The sequence below is a fragment of the Phalacrocorax carbo genome, chromosome 12 (assembly GCF_963921805.1).
Source record: "Phalacrocorax carbo chromosome 12, bPhaCar2.1, whole genome shotgun sequence".
NCBI classification, from domain to species: Eukaryota; Metazoa; Chordata; class Aves; order Suliformes; family Phalacrocoracidae; genus Phalacrocorax; species Phalacrocorax carbo.
In genome coordinates, this window is record NC_087524.1 from 472376 (window position 1) to 496737 (window position 24362).

At 43.5% G+C, this 24362-nt stretch overlaps 1 protein-coding gene across 20 annotated transcripts in view; it reads left to right on the forward strand.

Moving 5' to 3' along the window:
- SORBS1 (sorbin and SH3 domain containing 1) overlaps positions 1-24362 on the forward strand; it is a 218975-nt gene that overhangs the window by 136046 nt on the left and 58567 nt on the right. For 6 of the 20 annotated variants that reach the window (XM_064463610.1, XM_064463611.1, XM_064463609.1 and 3 more), the window contains 6 exons: positions 10546-10601; positions 11806-11871; positions 13968-14063; positions 17047-17166; positions 19448-19563; positions 23337-23708. In XM_064463610.1, coding sequence (XP_064319680.1) covers positions 10592-10601; positions 11806-11871; positions 13968-14063; positions 17047-17166; positions 19448-19563; positions 23337-23708 — 780 coding nt within the window. In that variant the 5' untranslated portion in view covers positions 10546-10591. Of the gene's footprint in view, positions 1-10545; positions 10602-11805; positions 11872-13967; positions 14064-17046; positions 17167-19447; positions 19564-21438; positions 22793-23336; positions 23709-24362 lie in introns of those variants that run through there. The other 14 variants (XM_064463614.1, XM_064463623.1, XM_064463626.1 and 11 more) reach the window with 8 other exon arrangements.

The window sequence follows — 24362 nt, forward strand, 5'->3', positions numbered from 1 at the left end:
CTTACTGTGGACAATGTCGTGGGCTTTTTTTTGTTGGCTTTCCTGATTTGCTTTTGAGAACAACATGGGGGTTTTTTGTGGGTTGTGGGTTTTTTGGTGTTTTTGTTTTGTTCTGTTTTGGTTTTTTTTTCACAGAGAAGAGTAAGGTCTGACCTTTCAAAACATACTGTTTTCCATCATCCTTTATTCTCACTGTTGGTATGTCTGAAATAACCCTTTTCCTTGTCCACCCAAACCAAATACACCTGACTTTTAAAGGGGCTGGAGTCTAAACCGAGATCCAGACCTGAATTTTGCAAATAGTCTGATAGATGCTGGGGTAAATGAAACCAAAACCCCAGGTATAAGTTCCCCAGCATTAGTCTTTTGGGACATGCTAGCAAATGTGGGCTCACGGCCCTTTGTTTACTCTAAATAGAATTACCAGGGGTATGTTCATACTGAGGTATGGGATTGGTCTTAAATGAAGTAAGATAGAACAGCATTTCACAGTGCATCAGTCAGGTTTTACATGTATAGGTATTGGCAGACCTGTGTTCTCTGCCCTTCACTAACATTTTACCGAAAGAATCTGAAGTTACAGTAAGCACTGACCCACACGGTAACCTTTGCTCTACACCCTTCCGCAATCAGCGGCTCTTGCCATCTGTGTTGCTTTCTAGGTCTTGTTTGAATGCTGAGATACTCACCTTGCAATTATTTTCAGTCCATATTTTCAGTCCGTAAGTTTGGCAGCAGATCAATGCCTGTACCTGCATATTTGAGGAACCAAAATCCAGAGACAGGCTGCGGACAGACACTCTGGAGTGTCAGTCACAAAAGCTGGCAGAGCTTGGTGCCCTGGTTGCTGTGGTCTGGTAACAAAGGACAGTACCAAGAGTCTGGAGGGTCTGCTTCCAATTATTTCCGCTATAAGCTACCACTTGGTCTGAATGAATCAACCTCCAGGGTGTAATTTCAGGAAGTCTTGGTCCCAGTTGTTTGTTCTGTAGACTTTCACCATGGAAGTCAGGGTGATCCTGTGCTGCTGCTACTCACCTTCCTTACTAACTGGCTGCCCAGACCTGGGGATGTGTGAGTATACCCTCACCCTCCTAAAAGCTGGCATCACCTCCACTCCAGTGTGAGTCTTGGGCTGTCTAAAGGGGAACCAAGCTGTGCTGGAATGGGGACACTCCACTCTAGGGACACCCTAGTACAGCTTGTGACTTGAAAGCTCCCTTGACGCCTGTTACGATGCCCATGGAGTGGGCATATAATGTGTAATAGCCATGCAAGCAGTTAGTTTCACTTGGTGTCATGTCAGGTATTTATGCTACAAATCTCAGCTGCCAAGTGCAGAAACTTTAGCTGCCCCTTCAGCTCCTAGCCATTGAAATATGACCTGCCCTGTCCAGTGATAATGAAAATATTCCTTTTTTGACAAGCAGATGCCACCTGGTTTTTTTTTTAAAAAAAGTACTTTTCCAAGCAATTTCCCTGTACTTTAATATTTCTGCCTGTCGCTTCCCTTCTGAAGTGCATCCTGTACACATGCTACGAGGGAGTGTCACCTCCAAACTTTCTGTCCTTTCACCAGCTCCAGAGCTGCAGGAAGAGTCAGGGTCTTCCCTGATGACAGTGGCAGGGGAGTGACAGGCAGGCTGGGCGGGGGTGGCAAGCCTAGTGACAGGATGGGGTGACTAAGAACCAGCTGGCTAATTAAAGCACAGCAGTAGGAGGAGCAAAGTATTTAAGGGTGCCAGAGAGAGCGAGAGGGAGATGCCTCCACAAATTTCTTGTTACACCTCAGCAGCCAAGTGACTGGGCAACGCAGTGAAAGGTTTCCTTAACTCTTTCATGCCTCTTATGGAGTGAAATCAAAGGACTAAGGAAATGGCACCATTAACTGAAAAGCCCAAATCAAGGTAAGGACACCAGTATGTTTTTTTAGTCACAATTAGGGAAAGCTGCTATGAGCTGAACTCCCAGAATTTTACATGGCACTGGTGTATGCTACTGTGCACTGAGTGAGTAGGTCTGTTGGGCCAGTACTCACCTAATTTCAAACTGCTTCTCTCATTTGGGTAGATATTTCCAGTTGCTGCTTGAAAAGAGAGGAGGTACCACAGTAGTCGTTACATGGATTTGTATTCTCATTAAGGGAAATAGATGGGTCCTTGCCTCCTTACCCTAATGACTGGATCTTTCTCCTGACTATTTTTATGAGAAGGAGGGATTGAAAGAAATTCCTGAATGCTGATTCTCAGGGTGTTGCTAAAGTGATGAGAATAGATGTGGAATTTGGTCACCTGCGGCTGGAGGAGTCAGAAGGAAGTGAAATAAGGGCTGGTTTCTGGAATGTGACTTTCTGCTATTTCTGGAAACACTTTGAACGTCAGACTGTTGGTTAACCCAGCAGTTTGGCTTTCTCAGAGCGTTTTCAGTACTGAGTAGAGGAGTAGGTGACTTAAAAGGCAGCGCAGTCCAACAAGGCTAGCAAGCCAGTACTCCAGGCTGAATTCCCTGGCAGGCACAAGTTTGCTCTCTGGCTTTGGATGCATGACAGTGCCTTCTGAGTTTTGCTGGGACCTTTTTGTGCCTGATATTCAGGTAGATGAATCAGCTCCCTGGCAATTTTTCTAGTGTAGTAATGCCTCCAGGTTGTCAAAGGCTAACGAGAATGACGCTGTTTAATTTCAACATGCATCCCAAGGCTTGTTAAAGGTGTGTTTGGAAGTATTGTATACCTGGCTTGCCATATGGGTTGGCTAGATGTAGCTTTATGTGGTTCCCTGGACGGCATTGCAGTTGTGTGTGAATGAGACCAACTCGCAGACTGGTTTTGCTTATTCTGAAAATATAAAAAGCAGCCTCTAAGACCCACCCATGCACCTTGTTACACTGTGCCAGCTCAGCTTATTTCAGCTGTTGCACAGAATAGAGGCCTGAATCTTCCGCCTCTGCGTAAAATAGGAATATCACCTATGAACATACCTTCAATGCACCTTGAAAAGTGTTAGCTGTTGCCTAGTGAGTGTTTGTGCAGTGCTTCAAAACAGGTAGTGCTAGGAGAGGTCATAACTAAAAATTAATGTTTGGTGTAGTTGCTACAGCGAGCACTCATTAATGCCTGTGTAATTCCTCTACTTTTCACAAGTAGGAACCTCAGGATGTGTCTGGGACAGCATAAGGTGGTCTGTAGCAGTAAGGTAGCTGGTTTATATGTCAGAGGTGCATCAGAATCTTCTCTCTGCTCTCATTTTTGTGAAATGTTTGTAATCTGGATTTGAACTTTGTGATACTAGTCGATCTCTGACTAGTATTTCTACTTAATGCAACTTCCTCTTATTTACTATTTCACTGTTTGAGAGTGTGTGGCAGAGGTGAAGACAGCCTTTGTAGTCTTTGTTATACAAAATCATGCACGAGAAGCTGCTGGATGTTCTTTAGATGATCTAATTGATTGTATATATAGAATGCCATTCACTGTAGTAAATGCAATGTAGTGTTTGTGTCCCTCAGTCTCGGGTCAGCTGAATGGCTCCATTGTTAAACATAATTAGGGCTTCTGGAATTTGGGTCTGTTTATTTACAGCAATTGTTCTGCGGAGGCACAAGTGGCCCCAGATCAGAGGTGTACAGAGAGTGAAGTGCAGTAGGAAGAGCACCCCAGCTGCACAGCTCTTACAAGTAGTCTCACAACAGCTTGAATTCAAATGAATCTTCTGTTTCTTCCAGTGAAGTATAAAAGCAGCACCCTCTTGGCTAGGTGTGGTCATTGCAGGTTGTCTGAAAACTTTCCTTTTTGCAAAGAGGTAAATCTGGTGACACTGAATTAAGCACCTGTTAATGGTAAATAAAACCCAGTTTTGGTAGTTACAAGCTCCCTGCCTGAATTCCAGCGTGAGACTCAGTTAAGTGTCCTCAGCAGTCCCAGGTTGCGATATGCAGTTAAATAATTTACAGCTTTCCCTCCAGAGCTGGCAGCCTGAGAGCTGCGCCCGGTGAGTTCCCTGCGTAGGACGTACGTCAGCTTGTTTGTGAAGTGCTTCCATCTATGGGGTTTTAGTGTACATACAACAGCTAAATCTGAGCTAAGTCTCAGCTTCTGCTGCTCTCAAATGCTGTGCCTTGTGGCTCCTGTTAAGACGAATACAAGATTTTATTTAAAATATTCTAGAAATGTTTGTCTTTCAGAAGCTCTAACACGTAGATGTGAGCTGCTTGGGCACATGGGTGTGGCACAAAGGCATTTGTTCCTTTAGCAGGCATGAATGATACACGGAGCACAGCTACTGTCACCGTGATCTCGGCCATCAAATACAGACAACAGAAGGCAGTCATGGCAGACTGGGGAGAAAGTCAGAGCCCAGTTACAATGTGGTTAAAATCTATTGTCATGAGAAATGTTTCTGACTGTAAGGCTACTGGTGAGAGCACTTAACTCATCCAGGGGCAACTGGTGATGCACTGCACATCAGGTTACTCTTCTGTCTGCTCGGTGCCAAACAACCCTCTGGACAGCTGTTTCCAAGCCCCACGTCTGCAGCAGAGCAGGAAATTAATGGCTCAGGCAGGAGCCACCTTTCGTCCCCACAACCCTGCAGGTATAAGTCATTGTCACTTAGTGAAGGTTTGGTGGCTATGTGAGATTATCCCCAACTCTTTCTTTGCAGGGAGGTCCCTGGAGACATCAAATTACTCTCTGAACCAGCACCGACCATAGAATTGTTTTGTACTAGACAGGCCAGAATTAGAATGGATAAAAAAAAGCTGATTTACCTTTTAAACTTTGCTTTTCAGCTGTTGGGCACGTCAGCTGTAGACTTTGCTCTCTGGTTCTGTGACATTAAGCAGAGTTTAGACTTTGGACTGCCAACCTTTTTAAAATCTTCCGCTATTTGCCAGATTTTAATGGGATGGGTGACAATATGCAGACCGATTTCTTGTTTATGCTCTCTCAAAATGAAGAGCCAGAGGTGCAATCACTTTCTAAAAATGCGTGGATGAGAGTGAGCACAGGGAGGAAGAGTTGCTTAAACAGAAAAATTGTGTTGGTGCAAAACAATTTAGCTGTAGCTGTTCATGAATTAAATTTAGGTTGCAAATCAGAAACAACATTCAAGCCATAAGAGGAATGAGTTCTGGAGCAGGCTTCTGGGAGGAGCAGAGGAGGCAGGAAACCTTACCAGTTTTAAGCTGGAACGTGAAATGGTCTTGCAAAGGATTGTATGACACAGTTGTCTGCAATAGCATGGGAGTAGGCCTGATGACCCAGGAGATCCTTTTCTGCCCCCTGCTCCAAAAGTGGTGACCTTGAACTGAGTTAACTCAGGCTGCAGCTAAACTGTGTACCATGAGGTTGATGGATGACTTAGTTCAAAAACATCTCTGGGTTCTTAAAGCCACATCTCCTAGTTTACATTTCCTATTTGACTTTTATTGTTCAGTTGTACATTCCTCTTAAATTGTACAAAACATGGCACGTACACCCCAGATAACTTCATTTTGCCTATTAGGAAGGAAACAAACATGCACAGTATTTAAAAAAAGAGAAAAGACAGCGCTACTGTGAAATATGCTGTTTGTTTATTCTAACAGCTATAAGTTCAATTATTTATAAGAACACCTTATCCAAGCTCGTGTCCTGTGCTGCCATTTGTTTCATTTAGGGAGCTTTCACTGCTCCCTGTTTGCAGCCTTAATGCTCGCTGAAGAGCGTGGGAAGGGTGTTGTCTTGTACAGAATTGGTATGATTCTTCTATGTGCACTGCTTGCTTATTCATAGTCTTTGCATGACATTTATTCTTAGGAGCATAATGTGTTCTGAAGGAATGACAGGATGTTCTTTAACCCTTAAAATAAAACTTATGGACAACATATTTCTGTGTTTCAGGAAAACAGTATAGTGATACTTGGAAAGAGAGCTGATTGTCTGGGTTAACCTGGAGCTGCCTCCTGTATTCCAGTTTTTTTTTCCTGCCACATTTTATGTAATATGAAGTGAGGAGTACAGGGGAAGTGTGCTTTCCAGCAAGTTCCTTCACGCAGAGGAACCTCCTGCTCGGAAGCACTGGCTGCAGTGCAGCCATTTCCCCGCTTTCCAGATCTGGGACTCCACGGTGCTGGCGGGGCTGCCTGAGCAGAGCATCTGGGTCAGGGACACTGGTGGCAACGTGAGAAAGGGTCTGAGCCAGGGGCTAAGCAAATGAGTGCTGTTAATGAGGTGTGAGACCTGACCATGTGAAAAGTAAGTTTTGTGATTGCTGATCATCCCTTAGAGCCTGAAACCTAACCATTTTTCTAAAAGCCTCAACTCCTAGATTATACTGATATAAATAAGAATTTTATTTTTATTTAAGTGCAGCCACAAAACACTTAAAGCTCTTGATTATGGAGAGAAAATGTTGAAAATGTAAAAAACGCAGAACTGAGAAGACAAAGCAGGAGTCCAAGTCTCAGGAGTATAAGGCACCTTCCCAAGAAGTTTTGAATGTTCATCTCATGTTCAGGAATTGTTTTAAAATCCTATGCAAGTCATCTGAGCTGTCAATAATAACAGGAGAAGAAACAAAAGGAAATTACTTTTCCCCGGTTGCACATCAGACCACCAAAAATAACCACTGCCTGCGACTCTTAGCTGAGATACCAGTGACTTAAGAGCGTGTGTCCTTACTTGGAACTATTAATGAGCTGTTTGTTACCCCCTGCCATTGTAGGGGTGGTACTTGAATATTAGAGCATGTGAGATAATCCAGAGACCGGTGCTGTGCAGAAGTATTGCCACTTATCTGCATTCCTCCTAAATAGGCTTCTAAATGCACTGCTTTCTTTTCCACACCAAGTAGGGAAGGAGCTGCAGTCTTGGAAGAAATGTGCTGGGGGTGGAAGGGAGGAAGGAAGGATTAAACATCTCGTCTAGAAGTATGACTGAGCTGGCAAGGAGTTGGTGGATGTTACGTAGGGACAGTGGCACATTCAGGGTTACAGCCGCTGGCTTGCGTCCTGAAGAATTCGCTGCCTTTCATTGTGTTTTGAATGGCTGCAGCTTTGACGCCTTGGTTGCTTTGTCTGTCACGTTTCAGGAAAGGCATGAATTCCAGTCTGGCAAGAGGACACTGGTTAGAGCAGGGAGCTAGAGGGAGACACTGGGAGGGGGTTGGAGGGTTGGTTTGTTTGTATGGGGTTTTCTAATTTGTTTTGTTTTGCCTGATCTGGCAGTACTGGTTTCTCTGTTTTCAGTATTGACAGGAGAGATCTCATTTTTTGTTCCCTTTGAAAGGCTCCCTTCGGAAGTGCTGCTATGTGTGCTTGCATGTGTGTCTACGGGAAGCTCTCGAGGGGAACTGGGAGCAGCCGGTGTTTCCAGATCCACCTGCTCCCACAGCCCATGGACTGCCTGCCTGCCCAACCTGGCAGGGGCTGCTTTGTCTAAGGCTGTACCACCCAAACACTCACGGCACGCTGACTTACAGCATGTAACCTCCCAAATATTAGAGAGGGCAATGCTTTGCTACGCTGGGGCTGTGGAGCCAGATGTGCTATCTGCCCGGACTGCCTGTCTGGTCCCAAGAGCAGCCTTAGGGCTAAGATAGTCCTAAGAGGGCTTCAGGATGTGGTTTGGGTTAAGCATGTGGGTGACAGAATAACTCTGTAGGCCTGATGCAAAAGAAGCACTGAAGCATGTTCTCGACTCCAGACATGTATCATAATTTCCTCAATCTAAACAGCAGTTATTTCTACCTGCATGCAGCAAATCTGTACGCATATCCTCAACTGATCAAAATTAACTTCTAAATGGAGCTTCTGGAGTTACACCAACCCAGGTGCTGAGGTTTGGTTACACTCACCCTGAGCATGCTGAATCAATTCTGTGTATGAGAAGCTGCATTAAGTACGTGTTTGAGTGTTCGAATAATGCTGATTAGTTTTACAGTAAGTGAACGTTTAATGCTTGTTATTTTAATTGAATTTTATAATTGTTACTAAGCGTGGGGATATGTGGAAAAGTAATTTTTCTAGATCTAGTTCTAATGAGTTTGTACACCACCTCCATTTAATTTTAGCAATCTTCTTTAATTATAAATTTATTTTTAACCTCAAATCACTTCTTGTAAAAAGTAATTTGTTCTTTTAAGGCCAAATCATTGTGCTTTTATTGGTGTGAATTCTTTCCTTAATGCTGTTCTTAAAGCAAACCACCTTCATGGCCAGTGCTTCATGCTGCAAACAATGTCAAGACACTTGAAATAAAAAGACATCACTGAAATCAGACTTTAACGGTAGTTGTGAGGTCACTGTTTCTAAACAAAGATGAGACGGTTTAAAAAGTATAAAGCATGGCGTTACAAGTTTAGTTGCTTGGACACTGCCATTGTGGAAGGGGACCTGTGTTGCTCTGGATTGTAGCAGCAGTGGACCCTGCCTTTCTCCAGGCGTGTGAGCTAGTATTTCCTCTTTCCTTTCCTGAAAAGGTAATACGCTAGATTTTTCCACCCCCCACCTTTTTTATCTTGTATACCAGAGGAGAGAATACAATCTTTTGGGGATGCTTGATGCGGAAGAAACTGTGCGTTGACTTACGTGAAGCCCATGGAGAGGGCCAGTGCTGAGTCAAAACCTCTGGGTACCAGCAACCTCCTCAGAATGACTTTCATTCTAAAGCTTGGTTGAGACCTCTTGCAATTCTGCCCCTTCTTGTAGTTTTCTGCCTGCCCTGTGGAGGGACTTGTATTTATCCAGTGAGTTTAACTCATAACAGTTTTCCATACGTAGAAGAGTGTGACTGCTACAGACCTCCTTAGCCTGGACAAGCCTATCATTTTAGCCCATTTTTTTCTGCTTTGCTTGATCTAAGGTATCTTTCTGAAACTGAAATGTATGGAGGTCAGAAAGACCATTAGTATTAAATACATTTGTCTAGATTTTCAGGTTGTGTCAACCATTACAATTTCAGCATACTTACTGCTAATATTAAATGGTAGAAACAAGAAACAGGTACTGTATGGGCAGGCAAAGTCGGGGAGCAGATCTTTAAGCTGGACTCAGCTTTTGTTGTTGATGGGTTTTAGACTGCGCCCTCCACTTTATGCTGTGTTTCACTGGGATCACCTTGGAGTTTGGCAGTATCCTGCTGAGCCTTCACCAACCCACGACGTATACCTTATGTGGATATTTTAGTGAAGAAAATATTCAAATAATTAAGCGTTGGCAGTTGTTGCTAGGGTGGCATGCTGGAGAGCCCGCATGTTGGCTGGTTTTAGACTGATCTGTACTATATTTGCTTGCTGAATTTTCTTTTCTTTCCTTTTGTGTATCTGTTGCACATGTTATATTCTGGCTGGTATGAAACAAATGCTACGTAAGAATGGGGATGCTTGAGGCAAGAGAGCAAAATTCAGTTCCCTGAAGGCAACTTCCATCTCTTAGAGTGTTCCACTGCTGCCTCCAGTTCATGTGTCAGGAAAAAAGTATCTTGAACTCACTTGTTTAGTTTCATATTTCTCTGAGCAATTTTTCCCTGTGCTTCACAGATTAGGCTCTTTGTTTACACATGATTTCGCAGCTCCAGATACCTATTTCTGTTCATGTCATGGAAGCCATTAATTGGCTGGAGTTACACTTGAACTCGCTCTCTTTAGCACTAACTTCTGAGGGGAGGAAAAAAGATTGGAACACAAAATTGAAGAGTTTTGTAATTCAGCATAGGACCTTTAGAGAGTTGAGAGATCTTGGCAAACACAGACTTGTTTTGTAGAAATGCCGCTCTTTGACTATTCAAACCAACATCTATGGTGTGACACTGAAACCTGTTCATTTGCTGCAAGTATCAAGTCCCCACAGGAGTGGGAACTGGGTATGAATAGGCCCCGCAGTTGTTCTCCGTAGACTGTTATGACCGGGAAAATTGACTTTTTTTCTCTTCTGGTCCCCATCTGGTAGTTTTTTCACTTACTGGAGTCTGATCCTGAAAATACCAGTGGCACTGATATTTTTGTATCAAACGAATGGAGGAATTTTCCATGAAAACTGGAAATGATTGGTACAGAAGTTAATATGTGTTTCAATAAATGTATCTCTTCTGTATTGTAACGTCTTTCAAAGGAGAGACCGACTTTGATCTGAGCAACAGATTGCCTTGAAATCTGGCAGTAGTCCAAGTTGAGGGTTTTAGCTTAAAGCTTTTAGTCTCACTGAGATATTTTTTTTTTATTGTTTCTTAAAGGTGATGCACATTTTATGTATTAGAAGCTAGCCAGATTTACACTTTGCCATATATAGACTCAGGCTTTAATCAGTATCTTATGATTTAGTGTTAAGGATTAGTCTTAAAGTCTGAAAGTAGTATCTATATTAGGTGGAAATACTCTTTAATTTCTGACAGTTATCAGCAAAAAATATAACTGGTGGTTGACATAAATCCATTTGGGTTTTGAAACTAAAATTTTTTAAGAAACTCTGACTAATACCTTGACTTTTGTGATGAATGTTCACCATCTTGTCCAGTGATGTCTGGGCAGGCATGAAAGATAATGTAACCATTCTGCCTTTCACTTTAAACAGAGATAAACAAAATCCAGAAGTGAAAAAGGCAAGTCCCTCCTCCGCAATGAGCTCTGGTAAGTCTGTGTTGTTTTCCACTTGCCCTCATCAGCTTTCTTTTTTATTATTTCTGTTTCTGATGCAGTTATTCTTTTTTTTTTTTTTTTTTTGAGTCTTCTGTCTCCCAGAAAAAGAGTCAAAGCCTTTGAAAGCTCAGGGAATCTGACTATCAAGGCAACAGCAGAATGACTTCATAGTAAAAAGTGTCCTGGCTTCATGTTTGTTGTTTCAATTTGGCCCATAATGCTCAAAAAATGACTAGAAACATCTTGATCTGGAGTAGGTCACTTTAGCTTCTTTCACTTTGGAATACAAGAATTCAAAATTATTGATTACCTGAAAAAATTATCTGAAAGAATTGGATATGTTTTAGTAGGGGTGAATGCAAAGTTTGACATCTGGATAGGAAAAATCAGATGCTCAGAAAAAAATGAGGGACCAGGAAATGGGAGCTGGTTGGGAAGAGGAAAACTTCTGGGCTTGTCTGGGTACAGGCTAAATCAGAGTGGGGGAAAAAAAAACCAGACGCCATACTGAAGTGCCATATGTAGGATCTATGGAATAATGTTCCAACTTGATTTTAGCGCCTTATGAAGTCTCAGCTGGAGTCTTATGTCCAGTTTTTAGCACCACATTTTGAGAAAAAGGTGAACCATTTGGACAGAGTCCAGAGGAAAGCTAGGAGACTAATCAGGGTCTGAAAAACATGAGCTGGGAATTTGGCTTAAGGTTCTAAGGCACTGGACAGGTTGCTTTAGGGTGATGCTGGAAGTCTGTAAGAACTCGTTAGGTAAACATTTGTCAGCAGTGACAGAGGTAGATTTCTGCCATGGCTCAGGGATATGGCTTTAGATGACCCTTGGAGGTCCTTCCTAGCACTAACTTCTGATTTTCTCAGAATTGGCAAGAGCCAGTTTTATTCATGTTGCAGACTTGAAAAATCTCTCTTGAAAAATCTCGTCACCAGGCTGGATGCCATGTGCATGTACAAAGACAGTCCCTGTTTAAATGAGGCTGCGATCCAGGTAGGCAAAGGAAAAGGAGAAACGGGTGTCATCCAAGGGAGCTTTGTGTCTCCAAGCAACATCTCCTGAGACAGTAGGGATACTTCCTGGTTCCTGAACCAAGTAGTGCTGACCCATGGCATCCCCTCAGTCAGAGTTTAAATTCATTTGCAGAGGTGTTAACCCAGAAGTAACCTGCTGCTTATTTATCTTACAGAACATGAAGAAGTTGATGTTGCGAAAACCGTTGTCAACGGGCTGAGCAGCAATGGACAAGAAAAAGGTGGGTTACGACCTTCAAAGACATCTCTACAGTGCCCCCGCATGTCAGCTGCGTGATGTGGTTGGTTTCCCCGGACACTCGCTACAGCAGGGGTTTCCAAATCTAGTTTGCTTGGCGACTTGTGCCGCACCGTGCCGGCAGCAGCAGCATTCCTTACCTGAACAAGTGTTCTTTGTCTCTTAAAGGTGGCAGGCTGGATTTGCCCTTTTGTATATTTTTAGTGCTGTTTTGTGGAAAGCTGTGCACTATCTGTGGTACTTGTGAGGTCCTGTGAATCAATATCTTAGTGTGTTTCGACAGCATAGAGTTGTGGGTGCCCATGTGTGAATCTTGTTAACCTCAGTGGGAGGTGAAGGTTTGAGCCCAGGATTAAAGAACAGGAACTAGCCATTTAAGTAACAACAAAAAATAAAATCTGTCATTAGCAACAATTTAGAACGCAAAATTATCTAAACAAACTGGTCTTGATGTTAACATCGGCAGGTTTGCAGCGTGCTTTATAGCATTCAGTATTGCATAATGATAATGTGTGTTTTGGCAGGATGAAAGTATGTGGTTGTATGGGTTGGTTTTCTACTGGTTTCATTTCCTTTCTTTTTTGACTTTTTATAGTGGTTAGTATTTTGACTGCATTGTGGATGGATGAATGAATTCAGTCAGCTACAGAGCAGAACAGAATTACAGTTGTCTCCTAACCCACAGGCTGCTTGGATTTGGGATAAATTGTATTCACAGGGTCTCCAGTGCTCAGGGAGATGCATGGAGAACAGGGTTTGATTTGGGTTCCTCTTTTATAAAAAAAGAATTTAAAACAGTTCCATCTATATAAAAATTAATGATTTTATGAGGTTTGAAAAAAATGCTATCAGGCTCTTCCCCCATCCTTTTACTTGAGACCCCTTTTCTAGGTTGGTGAAATCTGTGCTTTCCAGTTTTGCCAGGGACCAGAAAGATCTGCCACAAGAGGGGGTGTACACACCATCCTGATGTCAGTGCCTCCTTCAAGCTGGCCCAGTGCTCAGTATTGGTGTGTGAAGTATTAGAAATGTGGTCCTCTTAGTCCTGATTTTGCAGGCCTGAGAGAGATGGCACAGAATGTGAGGAGGCATCTAGCATTTCCCAGTAAATACGTGCAGAAAGCTAACAGGTTTTAAAGGAGAAAATCCTGGCTCTACAGAAATCAAGAGCACAACTCAAATTACTCTGGCAGAGCCATGTTTTACAAGATGTTTATCTTGGCAGATACTGTTGAGCTTCACCTCTGAGTAGTTTTGCCTTTGCCTATTTTACCAGCGTCCCTGCCTCCCTCCCCCTTTTTTTTTTTTTTAAATGAAAAGAGCTCCACATCGGCTGCAATACCGAGTCAGAGGGAGAAAGTACCAGCTGTTTTGGACAGTTTTGTAACAATTGCTAGAATTTTGCACAGTGCGATGTATGGTTTTCCCCTGTGTACTACATCTAGTAATAATTAGTGTGCTAGCTGATGGAGTCCAGTAGAAATCTCTTCAACTGACTGTTTAAATGGATGGATTTTTGTCTGAAATTGATATTTTGATGCTATCCTTTGGCATGGGACTATTTCCAAGATTATTTCATGTTTCACTTCCTTCTGTGGCTGAACTTGTAAAATATGTCCCATAAAATCCAGAATTCACATTATGTGGCTAGTTTAATGTTCCTCTTTCAACCTTTCAATCCTTGTTTTTTCGCTTTATTTTGTTTTAACTGAGCCATATTTATGTTAACTTAACATTTTTATTTTTGCATGTAGTGTATCTCAGCTAAATGATTACACTAAATTTTTTTGATGGCTTCTAAAAACTAATGCTTCCAGACTCTGTTCGCCTGCAGCATAGTGGCGCTCAGCAGTTAGTCATTTCAGTAAACCATTCTGTATGCTGCATAAAACAGACACATCCTGAATTAGGGCGAATGAAGGGATATTTTTAACGGTTGCATCACTGTTCTCTGGACTGCTTTTGTATTTGAAATTTGCTGCTATTGTGTCTCCAAGTACATTAGAAAATTTTGTGGCATGTTTCCCAAACTCTGTTCTTCCCTTTTTGGATGTGCCATTTACACTTTTGTGTTTGCAGCTGTTGACGTCCCTTTATGTACACGCTCTATTTCTGCCGTTAAAATAATCCCTGTGAAGAAAGTGAAAAGTTCTCCTCACCTAGTGCTGCCTACAGGTATCTTCTTCCTTCTTCCCCTGCCATGCATTAGTTGGCCATCATTCTTTCTCTCCGTCTCTTTCTCTCCGTCTCTTTCTCTCCGTCTCTTTCTCTCTGTCTCTCTGCTTCACCCACGTGCTTTGGCTAGTTTTCAGCTTCATCCTCTTCTCACTGTTTCCAGAGCTGCAGATTTCATCAGTAGGTAATAAAGTTAGCTCTTGATGGCACAATGCGCTGTTCTCAATTATGCTGCTCCTTTGCAGACATAGTTATGTCTACTTGAACCTGGGATCGTTGTAAGCTCTTCTACTAACGCTTGGTTGTGAATAGTGTTGTTATTACAGCCTCATTTTGAACCAAACTCCTAATGAACCAAAGAATGTTTTCTGCGTGTCTTTAGCCTTTATGAAAGTAAATGGATGTCAGAGGTGGTATTTTACAGATTCAAGCATCATTCAACATTGTTTGGATGGTTTTGTTTTTCTGTACATACAGTGACTTTACAGAATTTTTATATGGGTAAATAAGGCTGTCTGTCACCCCCTTCCCAAGCACGTTTCCTTCTAAAGTACAAGATTATTTTTGTACTTTGCTGGATTTGGACAGTCGGACTACTCTAGTTGATACTGCTTGTTTCTCCTAATCTGTCACACATGTGCTCTGTTGGACTAGTACTATGCTAATGTCATGTTTATTACCATCTGCTGGATTTCTGAACTGAGAGATTCAGATTTTTGTTTTCCATCCTTTCACCTAAATTGTGAGGGAATTCAACATCTTGGGTGTTTGTCTTCCTCTCCCAAGTTGAAATAGTCTGACAATATTTTATTTTCAAACCTTTTCAAAGCATTTTAATTTTGTTGAGTTCAGAACACTTTTTTTCTGTTTCATATTGTTTTGATTCAGTACACAGGTTTGATATGTTGTGTGAAAATAAAAAAAGTGCTTTGATTCCCAAGTTAAATTCTCCTCCAATATGATGGAGACATTTATGGTGTGTTTCCATTTATCTCCAGTGCCTCTGAAGGGAACCTAGGTGTAGGAGCATAGGAAAACAACTACTGCACTTTCTGTGGTTTCTAAATCAGGCCTCGTGACTCCCAACAGTGGGTCCATGCCTTGGTTACAGCACTCTTGAAACTGGAGTCCCAGAGCTTAAATCTTTGTCCTCTGGTTTGAAAGTGGGTCCATAGAGTCCCTGGGCTGCACATTGTGCTGTGGATGGGGTATGATACCCAGAACTGGACTCTGGGCAAAAGAACCCTGACCCTATCTGGGTCATGCGAAAATCAGCCAGAGAGGTCAACTTCTATTTCAGCAGGCATGTGTGTGGCCTTAAGGCATGACCAGTTGTGTGGCGTCAGTGCAAATGTGGTATATTTAAGGGTTAAGCAGCATCTGATGTGTCTGTGGAGATAGTCTTTCCCCTCACAGCAGCTGCCTCAGTGCTGCCTAAATGAACTAAAGGCTGAACTCTAGGAAAGTATCCTCTGATTCCTTACTTATTCTATCCTTTCTCCAGTCCAAAGTGTGGATCTGAAGCTATGCTTTCTGTGAACTCCCTAAAGCATTTGAAGTCCACGAACAAGCTTGAACTGTGGTGATTCCAGCGTGGAGGGCTTTTGATGTGAGCCAGGTGTTTGACATTCATCAACTCTCTCTCCTTCCTGCTGTTGTCCCTGTGGCACTGCTGAAGTTTCCCTTGATTCCTGTTGAATGTAGCCACCTTGGCTATGGTTTGTGTGTTTCGCAACCTTAGCCGAGGCATTGTCGTGGTCTATAAAGCGCTGTACCAGTGAGGATTTAATGGGGCATTATCTTACTGAAATCAGCCAGGGAATATTGATCTGTGTGGGCATGGCCTGTTGTCTGGGCCATAAGCAGCCTTTGCCCCCTCTGTCCAGTTCCTAGAGAGGAGCTGCATCTTTTCCCCATGCAGAGATAGCGTGATCCTCACCCCATAAAAATAAAAACCATCATGTTGTCATTTGTGTGACGCAGCACATGTAGTACCTCTTCAGGCTTCCTGTGTGGCTGGTGCATGGTAGGACTAGTGCCTCTGTTTAGCTAGGTCAAAGTGATGTCTGATGGCAGCTGCAGGGTCAGTAGTAGTGCGTAAGAAAGGAAGGTGATGTGTTTTCCTCTGGAAATAGCTTGAATAAGTGAGAGGCCCTTTAGGCTTATTGTTTCTATAGGTATCTTAGAGGAAACAAATTTCTGGAAGGATTTTAAGTAAGGGAAGGAAGATAGCCTTGAAGTACTGGTTTGTTATTACTTAATAGGATGACAGGAGGAAAAACTCAAATCCATGGACAAAAGTAAGCCTGTACAGAAACTCTGCTGGATCAGGCTTCAGCAAGCATGCTGGCATGCTCTGGTGCCTGGCTCGCAGGGTAATCTGAAGAGGTATATGTTAAATCTCCTTCTAGTCTGGGGGATTTGTGTTCCTATGTCAGTAGGTGAAACACCGCCATGAAACGGGGAGAGATGGCAAGGAGGTAGGTTGCAGTGCCCTGCCTTTACAGCATAGTCAACATAGTTACAAGATTTTATCCTCCAGTGGTTATAAGGCTCTTTCAGTCCTGCACAAAAGGCATTTTTAAAGCTTCAGCACTCAAATCATATTGCTTTATACCACTGGGACATCCCTATAGAAGAGCCACAGGTGTAACGATGGCACGTCCTTGCTAGTACAATATCTCCACATAAACAGGTGGACCTGTGAAATTTGGTTCAAACACTCATCCTTTTTTCCTCCTCTCTTAGCTCTGTTACACTGACTCAGAACTTTCTTCTACATTCATCAGTTACATGAATATGAAAACTGCTTTGATTTCTCAATGCTTTAAATCCAGAGCTAATCTTCATCGGCATAAACATTACTAGATTGATTCACCTGGAGGTGCCCACACTAAAATTACTCCTTAGAGAACTAATGGCTTTTCTAGCTTTGTATCTTCCACTTAAATATGTTACCTCTGTGCATGTGCATTTCATGTAGAAATGGATCCCTCTAAAGTCTGCAGTGGAAAAGGAGCTGTGACCCTCCGGGCATCTCCAGCCTATGAAGAGAATCAGAACATCACTTCACCAAGTCCTCAGGTTGTTGAGCAACCTACAAGTAAGTGGGTGGAAGGTTAACTAGAAGATGTTACTCACAGTAAGCTCAAGTGAGGTCAGTTCAGGGTCTTGGGGTGAATTTTTTTAGCTACGATTTAAAGCCCAAAATCGTGTAGCATAGTTGGAAACCTCTTGCAAGAACCAGATCAATGAAGGGAGACTGAATCCTGTTCTCTCCTAGTGCAGGTTTCATGACCATTCAGTCACCAGCTTAAATTTATTTACAGCTCCCTTCTGCTCTCTGGAGCTCCAAAAACTCTCAAATCTTTTTTTTTTTCCTTCCTTCCTGGCAGGCCCATATCACCTCCTTTTATCCCAGGTGTGAGGTGGAACAGAAAGAGGCCAAGCGGTGCTGTTGCCACTGTAGCATTCACTTGGGTTGTCAAGGGAGCAGGGACAGTGTCCCAGACAGACAGTGTCACCACAGAGCTCTGCCATCTTTCAATAGCAGACATGTAATTACTTAATTGCAGGAGACAGGCAAAGCATAACAAACCTGGTTCGTATCGTGGGTCTGGCAGAGAGGATGAACTCCCAAAGGCAAAATGCCATTAAGGGGGGAGGGGAGCAAACTTGCTCTTGAAAGCAAAGCATACATAGTTTCTGGTTATATTGTTGGAAGAAGGGCAGTTTCATTAATATCAGCCCCAATGTGCTGCCTTCTGCTCTGTCTTCTACCATTCTGCTCCACCTGTGACATACCCTCTTTTCATGCTCGCCATTCTGTTTCTTCACTCCTACCCCACCATTGCCTCTCTCTCGATGGCTTAATAAATTTCCAGCAGCCCGAATGGCAATGAGCCCATTACTATCACAGAATCACAGAATCCCAGGTTGGAAGGGACCTCAGGGATCATCTAGTCCAACCTTTCTGGGAAGAGCACAGCCTAGACAAGACGGCCCAGCACCCTGTCCAGACGACTCGTGAAGGTGTCCAACGTGGCCGAGTCAAACACTTCCCTGGGGAGATTATTCCAATGGTAACTGTCCTCACTGTGAAAAATTTCCCTCTTGTGTCCAATTGGAATCTCCCCAAGAGCAACTTGTGTCCATCCCCCCTTGTCCTCTCCATGGGACTCCATGTAAAAAGGGAGTCTCCATCTCCTTTGTAGCTGCCCCCTAAGTACTGGTACATGGGGGTGAGATCCCCTCTGAGCCTCCTTTTCTCAAGGCTGAACAAACCCAGCTCTCCCAGCCTATCCTCGTATGGCAGCTTCCCAGTCCTTTGATCATCTTGGTGGCCCTTCTCTGGACCCCTTCCAGCCTGGCCACATCCTTTTTGTACAGCGGGGACCAGAACTGCACACAGGACTCCAGGTGTGGCCTGGCAAGCGCTGAGTAGAGTATACTATGGAAATCAGCTCTTTAATACTTCCTTTGCTTACTCTCTCAACTGCTTTATGAAATGCACTTTGGAGCCAGAAGAGCTTTTTGCATATAACTTAAACAGCAAAACAGGTAGAGGGGTGGGAAGGAGCCCAGAGGTAGGTGGGTAAAAAGGTGATGAGGCCAATGCATCTAGCTGCAGGGACTGGGTTGTAAAGTGACATCATATTTTTTAACTCCCTTCATGCACACACACTTAGTCTGCAAAACCTGATCTATTTATTGGCAGTCCTTTATCTCAGTTAATCATACATAGTGATGTTGGTAAAGATAGATATGTCTTCATAGCCTGTATCATGGCTAAGTATGGGGTCTCTACATTTCCAGGAATTTGTGGTGTCTGGACATCAAGCTGCAGCTTTAGAAAGTAACTAGCTTGGCTGCCTTTTTGCCTCTGAAATAAAAATGTCAATGCACAATTGTTTCTTCATTGCTCTGAATGAATTGCCTTGTGTTTACAAAGGTCAGAAACAAGGAGGGCATCATGTTTAGGGCTGGTCTCTATGGAAATTAGGCAGCCCTGTCAGAAAGCATTTTATGTGTGAAATGAAGTAGCTTGATTCTTAACTTCAGTTGGTACAGGTTTTCTGTAAATATAACAGGGTTTTTTCCCCCCCCTCCTTTCTTTTCCTTTATGCCTATCTTCCACCCCCACGTTTTCCATCCCTCCTTTCTGTGAAATGCTTAGGTTTGGAGCCAGAAAACCCAGAAACAGGTAAAAACATTGGCTGCTATGTCGTTGCTTCTGTTGCTTTCTTGGAAGTATTTCTTGTTGCCTGGAAAAACAAGAAAGAAGAAAAAAAAAAACAAGAAGGGGGAAGAAAAGAGTCCCCTCCTTTTGCTCGTCCTGTAGCTGGAAGGAATCCTCTGTGATCTGAGTTTTCTTCCCCGCATAGATGATTGGAGGTCGTCATCTAACACTGATGCCAATGGGGATGCCCAACCATCTTCTCTGGCTGCCAAGGGTTATAGGAGTGTGCGCCCGAACCTCTCCTCAGACAGCAAGCCACAGGTAAGCCTTCCTTCTCTGACGCTGAGGGTGATCTTCTGGGTTCAAGCACTGGATTCATGGTCAGGAGCCCTGGGTTGAACTCCAAACTTTGCTGCACACTTGGGTAAGTTGCTGTGCCTCAGTTTTTCTTACCTTTAAAATGGGGGCAACATCGATGTCAGCAGAGTGCTGTGGAGGTCATATGTTCAGGCACACCACAGTGGTTCCTTGGTGGATGAAGGAGGACAACAATGCTATTTGTTTGTAAGAAAAAAGGTGAAGTAGTCATCTATTACTGTTTCATTTTTTACGTTGGTCTGTTTCCTAAAGGTTGCTGCAGGCTGAAAGCAGAGCTATGGCTTACATTAAAACCAAGATATTGGGGAAATGCCTTTCATTTTTGACACTGTAACTGATACAAGCCAACAAGGGAAAGGTTATTTGTACCAGAAGGTAAATTGTTGAAGTCAATCTGTTAAAAGAAGCGTAACTTCATCCTTTTTCTTTTGGGTGGTTGGTCTACACAGAAGCAGTCTGAAAGCTGATAAAGAAACCCTTTGTTAGAAACCACTTTCTTTTGTGAAACGGAGTCCCTTTAAAGCATTGTGACTTTAGGGTGACTCGGTGACTGCTCCTATCATCAGGGATCTATAGCAATGCCACAGAACAGGCATTGTTCCTGAAATTGTAAGTGAAAGTGGAAGAAGGCGCAACTCAGATGAAGGCATGGGAAGAAGGAGCACCCTAAAGGATTGCTCCATATACTGCCTGATACTTACGGCTGTCCTGTAGTCTCTTACTGATCTTGTGGATGAACAGAGAGAGCATTGATGCATATAGTACTTCTTACAGAAGTGTCAAGGACTGCTGTCCAAACTAAGCTGAAATGGAAGAAAATGGAAAACACCAATTGCAGGTGGTGAATTATTATTTCCTGATAATACTGTATAGTGGTAAAGTGAGGCTTCACCTGACCTAGGGAAGCACTGTGGCGCTCTGAAGTCTCCAGACTGAAACTACTGTCCTTAAGTAATCAAAAGGAATGAGTCTATTCCAGAAGCAGAAGCCCTTCAGAAGCAAACCCTCCTCTCCAATCCCTTACATATCAGGGAAGCAGGGGGAAGAGGGGCAGCATGAGGACAGTAGATTTTGGGACAAAAGCTGTAATTTTATGAAGCTATTCTAGGTTTATATCCGTGTAACAAGAATAGGTGCTGACCACAACCTGTCATATGCAGATGAATTTTAAAGGTGGTATTTTTTTCAGATTTGAATGTTGTAAGCTGTTAAGATATCTTCATTCCCTTGTTTTGGCCATTTTAGCAGTGGTTTAGCCAGCCTTTGCCAATCCATAAATATATGACAACAGGGTGTGTGTAAAACCTACTTTCATAGTCTCCAGAGGGTTAATTTACAAGAATGCAGGGAGCTACTGTTCACTAGGTGGGTGTTTTAGTTCTCCTCCTTTCAGTAGTTCATGGTTTTTGGTTATTGGCAACAAAGCAGTAAATAAAATGAAACCTCTTTAGTGCTAAGTTATTTACTTCAAAACAGTTTGGCTTTCAGAAAAAATTCACTGTAACTGTGGTTGCAGTTGTAGTTGCAGTTGGCAGGCAGTTGTGGAGTTAGCAACCTATATGTTGCAAAGTACCAAAAACAGTAAAGGGTTTTTTAATTATTTACTAGAAGCAGGATTTCTGTGTTGGTGATCTTGATTCTGGAGGCAAATTCTTATGAATTCAGTTCCTCAAGAAACATCAGTTGTTCTGGTCTTCCTGAAATAATTTTCAGGGCTGAAAAATCCTGGAGAGAATTCAAGAGCTAGCTTTTAGGAGAAATGCTGACTTTTTACTTAGCCAGCCATGGCAGGCTATGGTATGCACATGATGTCTGCTTCATTAGCACTGGTGAAATTTTGCAACGTTCATTTTATGGCAGTGCACTTAACATGCAGCAGAGATGGCCTAGAGCTCTGAATTTGTCTTTGCAGTTCAGATGTCCCCAGCACTGGGAAGTATTTAGTTACACAGGCATGAGCCTGGGTTTAGTTAGCCAGGATGTTAAATCTCGACTGAGGCTTTCCCAGGGGTATGGTGTGTGTTGCTGTGCAGGCCTCTCGAAACAATACAGCACTGAGATTTGTTTAGTCCAGAGACAGAGAGAGAAGCTTGTAGGCAGGGACTTGAGAGCTGGGTAAAGTTTGCCTGCTGCAGTGAGCAGTGCTAAGAAAGTGAGAATGTGTGAGATGATGTATGTGATGAGTTCTGCACTCGCCTTCCAGATACTGTATTTGCTTTTTGTTCTTGCTGTATTAAACCCTGCTTAACCCAAGTCTAATGACTGAATTCATTCTCTGAATTTATTTAATTTTTTCCTTCCTTTTTCCTTTCATTTGGTGCTGCCTCCTCTCTCCCTCTCTTCCTTCTTGACTCTGCCTGGGCAGGCCCTTGCTCCTCCCCGTCCTCCTCTTCCCAAAGAGGAAAGCTTTGCATGGCGTCCTCGCACTGGCCCTAAAGTGACCAACCTCTTGCCAGTGCCCATCATGGACTGTGTGTACCTGAATGCACCCAAGCCTTACAAGCAGTGTGCATCACCAAATGCCAGAGCACGGTGTTATTTCTCATCACTTACCCCCTATGGGGCTGCCCCCAGTAGGAAGCAAGGCTTGCCAGCAGGGTATTCTTCCTCTTCAGGCCCCAAAGATGAGTTGCATGCTGGGCAGCCTCTCTTGGAAAGCCGCTCCTCATCGGCTGCATCATCCATACAACGTAACCCTGACGGGGCAGATCCCAGTAGTAAGGCTGTAATGAATTCCAGTCATGAGACAAAGGCGGATAAAAAGGTCACCAAACTATATGTAGCTTGTTTATCTCACAGCACTTGCTCAGCTGCATCTGAAAATTCCACTGGCACCGCACATGACCCAGCAGCCGGCCCCAGTTTGGGCGCTGAGCTCACTCAGGCACCAGCCACCGACATTGTGTCCTCTGTAACAGATACTGGAAAGCCTCTTCCTGCTCCTCCTCCTCCTCCTGTTCCTCCCAGGCCATACTTTTACACTGTCCTCAGTAAAGACGCAGTTAGTTATGGTGCGGGTCAACCCTCCTGGACTCAGTCGTCACCTCCGCAAGCTGTGAGGGACAGAGTGCTCGAGCCCCAGAGCACAGCTGCCACAGAGGACAGGATGAGAAAAGAGCCTTACCTTACTCAGCAGCGACAGCCGCCATACAAGGCAATGGGACGCAGCATGGTACATGTTTTCTCCATAACCTTGTTTTCTTTCAGCCATGTGAACGGTTCTTTAATTCATTACAATGTTCCCTTAATGCTTTATTCCCCTCATACTTAATTTCTGAGCAGTCGTTGTGCCACCTGAGTCTTGTGGTCTTCTACTCGATAATATTTAACACCCCCTGCGTGCCCCCCCCAACATCGATCTGGGTGTGTGTGTGTGTGTGGTGTTTCTATTTTAGGGAGGTGTAAAAGAAGCAAACTGTAATGTGATGGTTAGTGCTTCTCAAGTGATGGTGAATGCGGAGCTCTTCTGTGGTTTGATTTGGCCTCACTGCACAGACTGGAGAAGAGAGGTGGTGAGGGGGAGAAAGATCTTTGTGAAAAACCGTGCATGTTCACAGAGGCCAGGGTTGCAAACTGAAGAATTATGTCTCCCTAAGGAAAGGAAATCTGTTGGCACTTTGTCTCGTTTTGGGTGCATCCCCACATGACACTATATGGCTGTGTTAGACTGAAGTACCAATCTCCCCCGTTGCATAATGACACCTTGTTTCCTACAGGATGCCACTGCCACCACTACAGCTCAGCCTGGAGTTATAGTAGTCCCCCTCCTCCAGGTTAATCCAGACAGACAGCAAGAAGGCAGCTCCAGCACTCCACCACCGCCTCTGGTTCCTTTTGGGCAAGGCTCCGTATTCCCTGAGACTGTTTCTCCTGGCTCACCCTTGACTTTTCCGACTCTAGATGATTTCATTCCCCCACATCTCCAGAGGGGTTCCCACCATAACCAAGCACCCTCCACGTCTGGCACATTACCCTCTGTTTACCCGAAACTGCCATTCTTCTCATCACCACCTTCACTTGTCCCTCCAGTCACAGGGGCTTTGCACAGGGGCTTGAAGCCTGAAAGCACTGGAGTCATCTCACACACAGTAAGCTTGCCAAGTACCCTCCTCGCCCTTTTCCTAAATTTGTATTCGCAGATTAAAATTACTTTCTCCTTGCAATACTAAACTTGAGAGAGGGGTTGATGACTCACTCCCTGCAAGCAGCATGACAACTGAAACCTTGTTTACATCCTGTACTAGTGCATGCATGTTGCCTGCCTTGTGCAGCTTTGAACTTTCTATTGACTTATCGCAACATTTATTTGACCGTCTGCCTTTGTGCCCGTTCTGCTAGGTGTTGCACAGCTTAAGAATCTTCACAGAATAATGAATTATGTATAAACAGAAGAGCTGCAACTAAGGGATCTCTTCAGGCTCTTTTAATAACATCCTTAATTGTGTTTGAATAACACTTAAAGCAGCAACAGCAGGCCAGTTAAAGGTTAGGGCTGGCTTTCTGTTCCACTTGGAGCCACAGGACCGTATGGTCTCTACACAAATCCCTGCTGAAATCAGTGTAAGATTGCTGCCAGTACCCAGTGACCTACAAGCAATAATGTGAGTTACTGAGCTAAGAGTCCTCCAAGCATGTAGGTGCTATGGGATGGATTAGGGGGAGAGGGTCTCATTGGTTTGGAATTGCTTGTCTTTGAAAACTTTGAATTCAATCTGCAACAGTTTTAACTTGGAATTTACGGT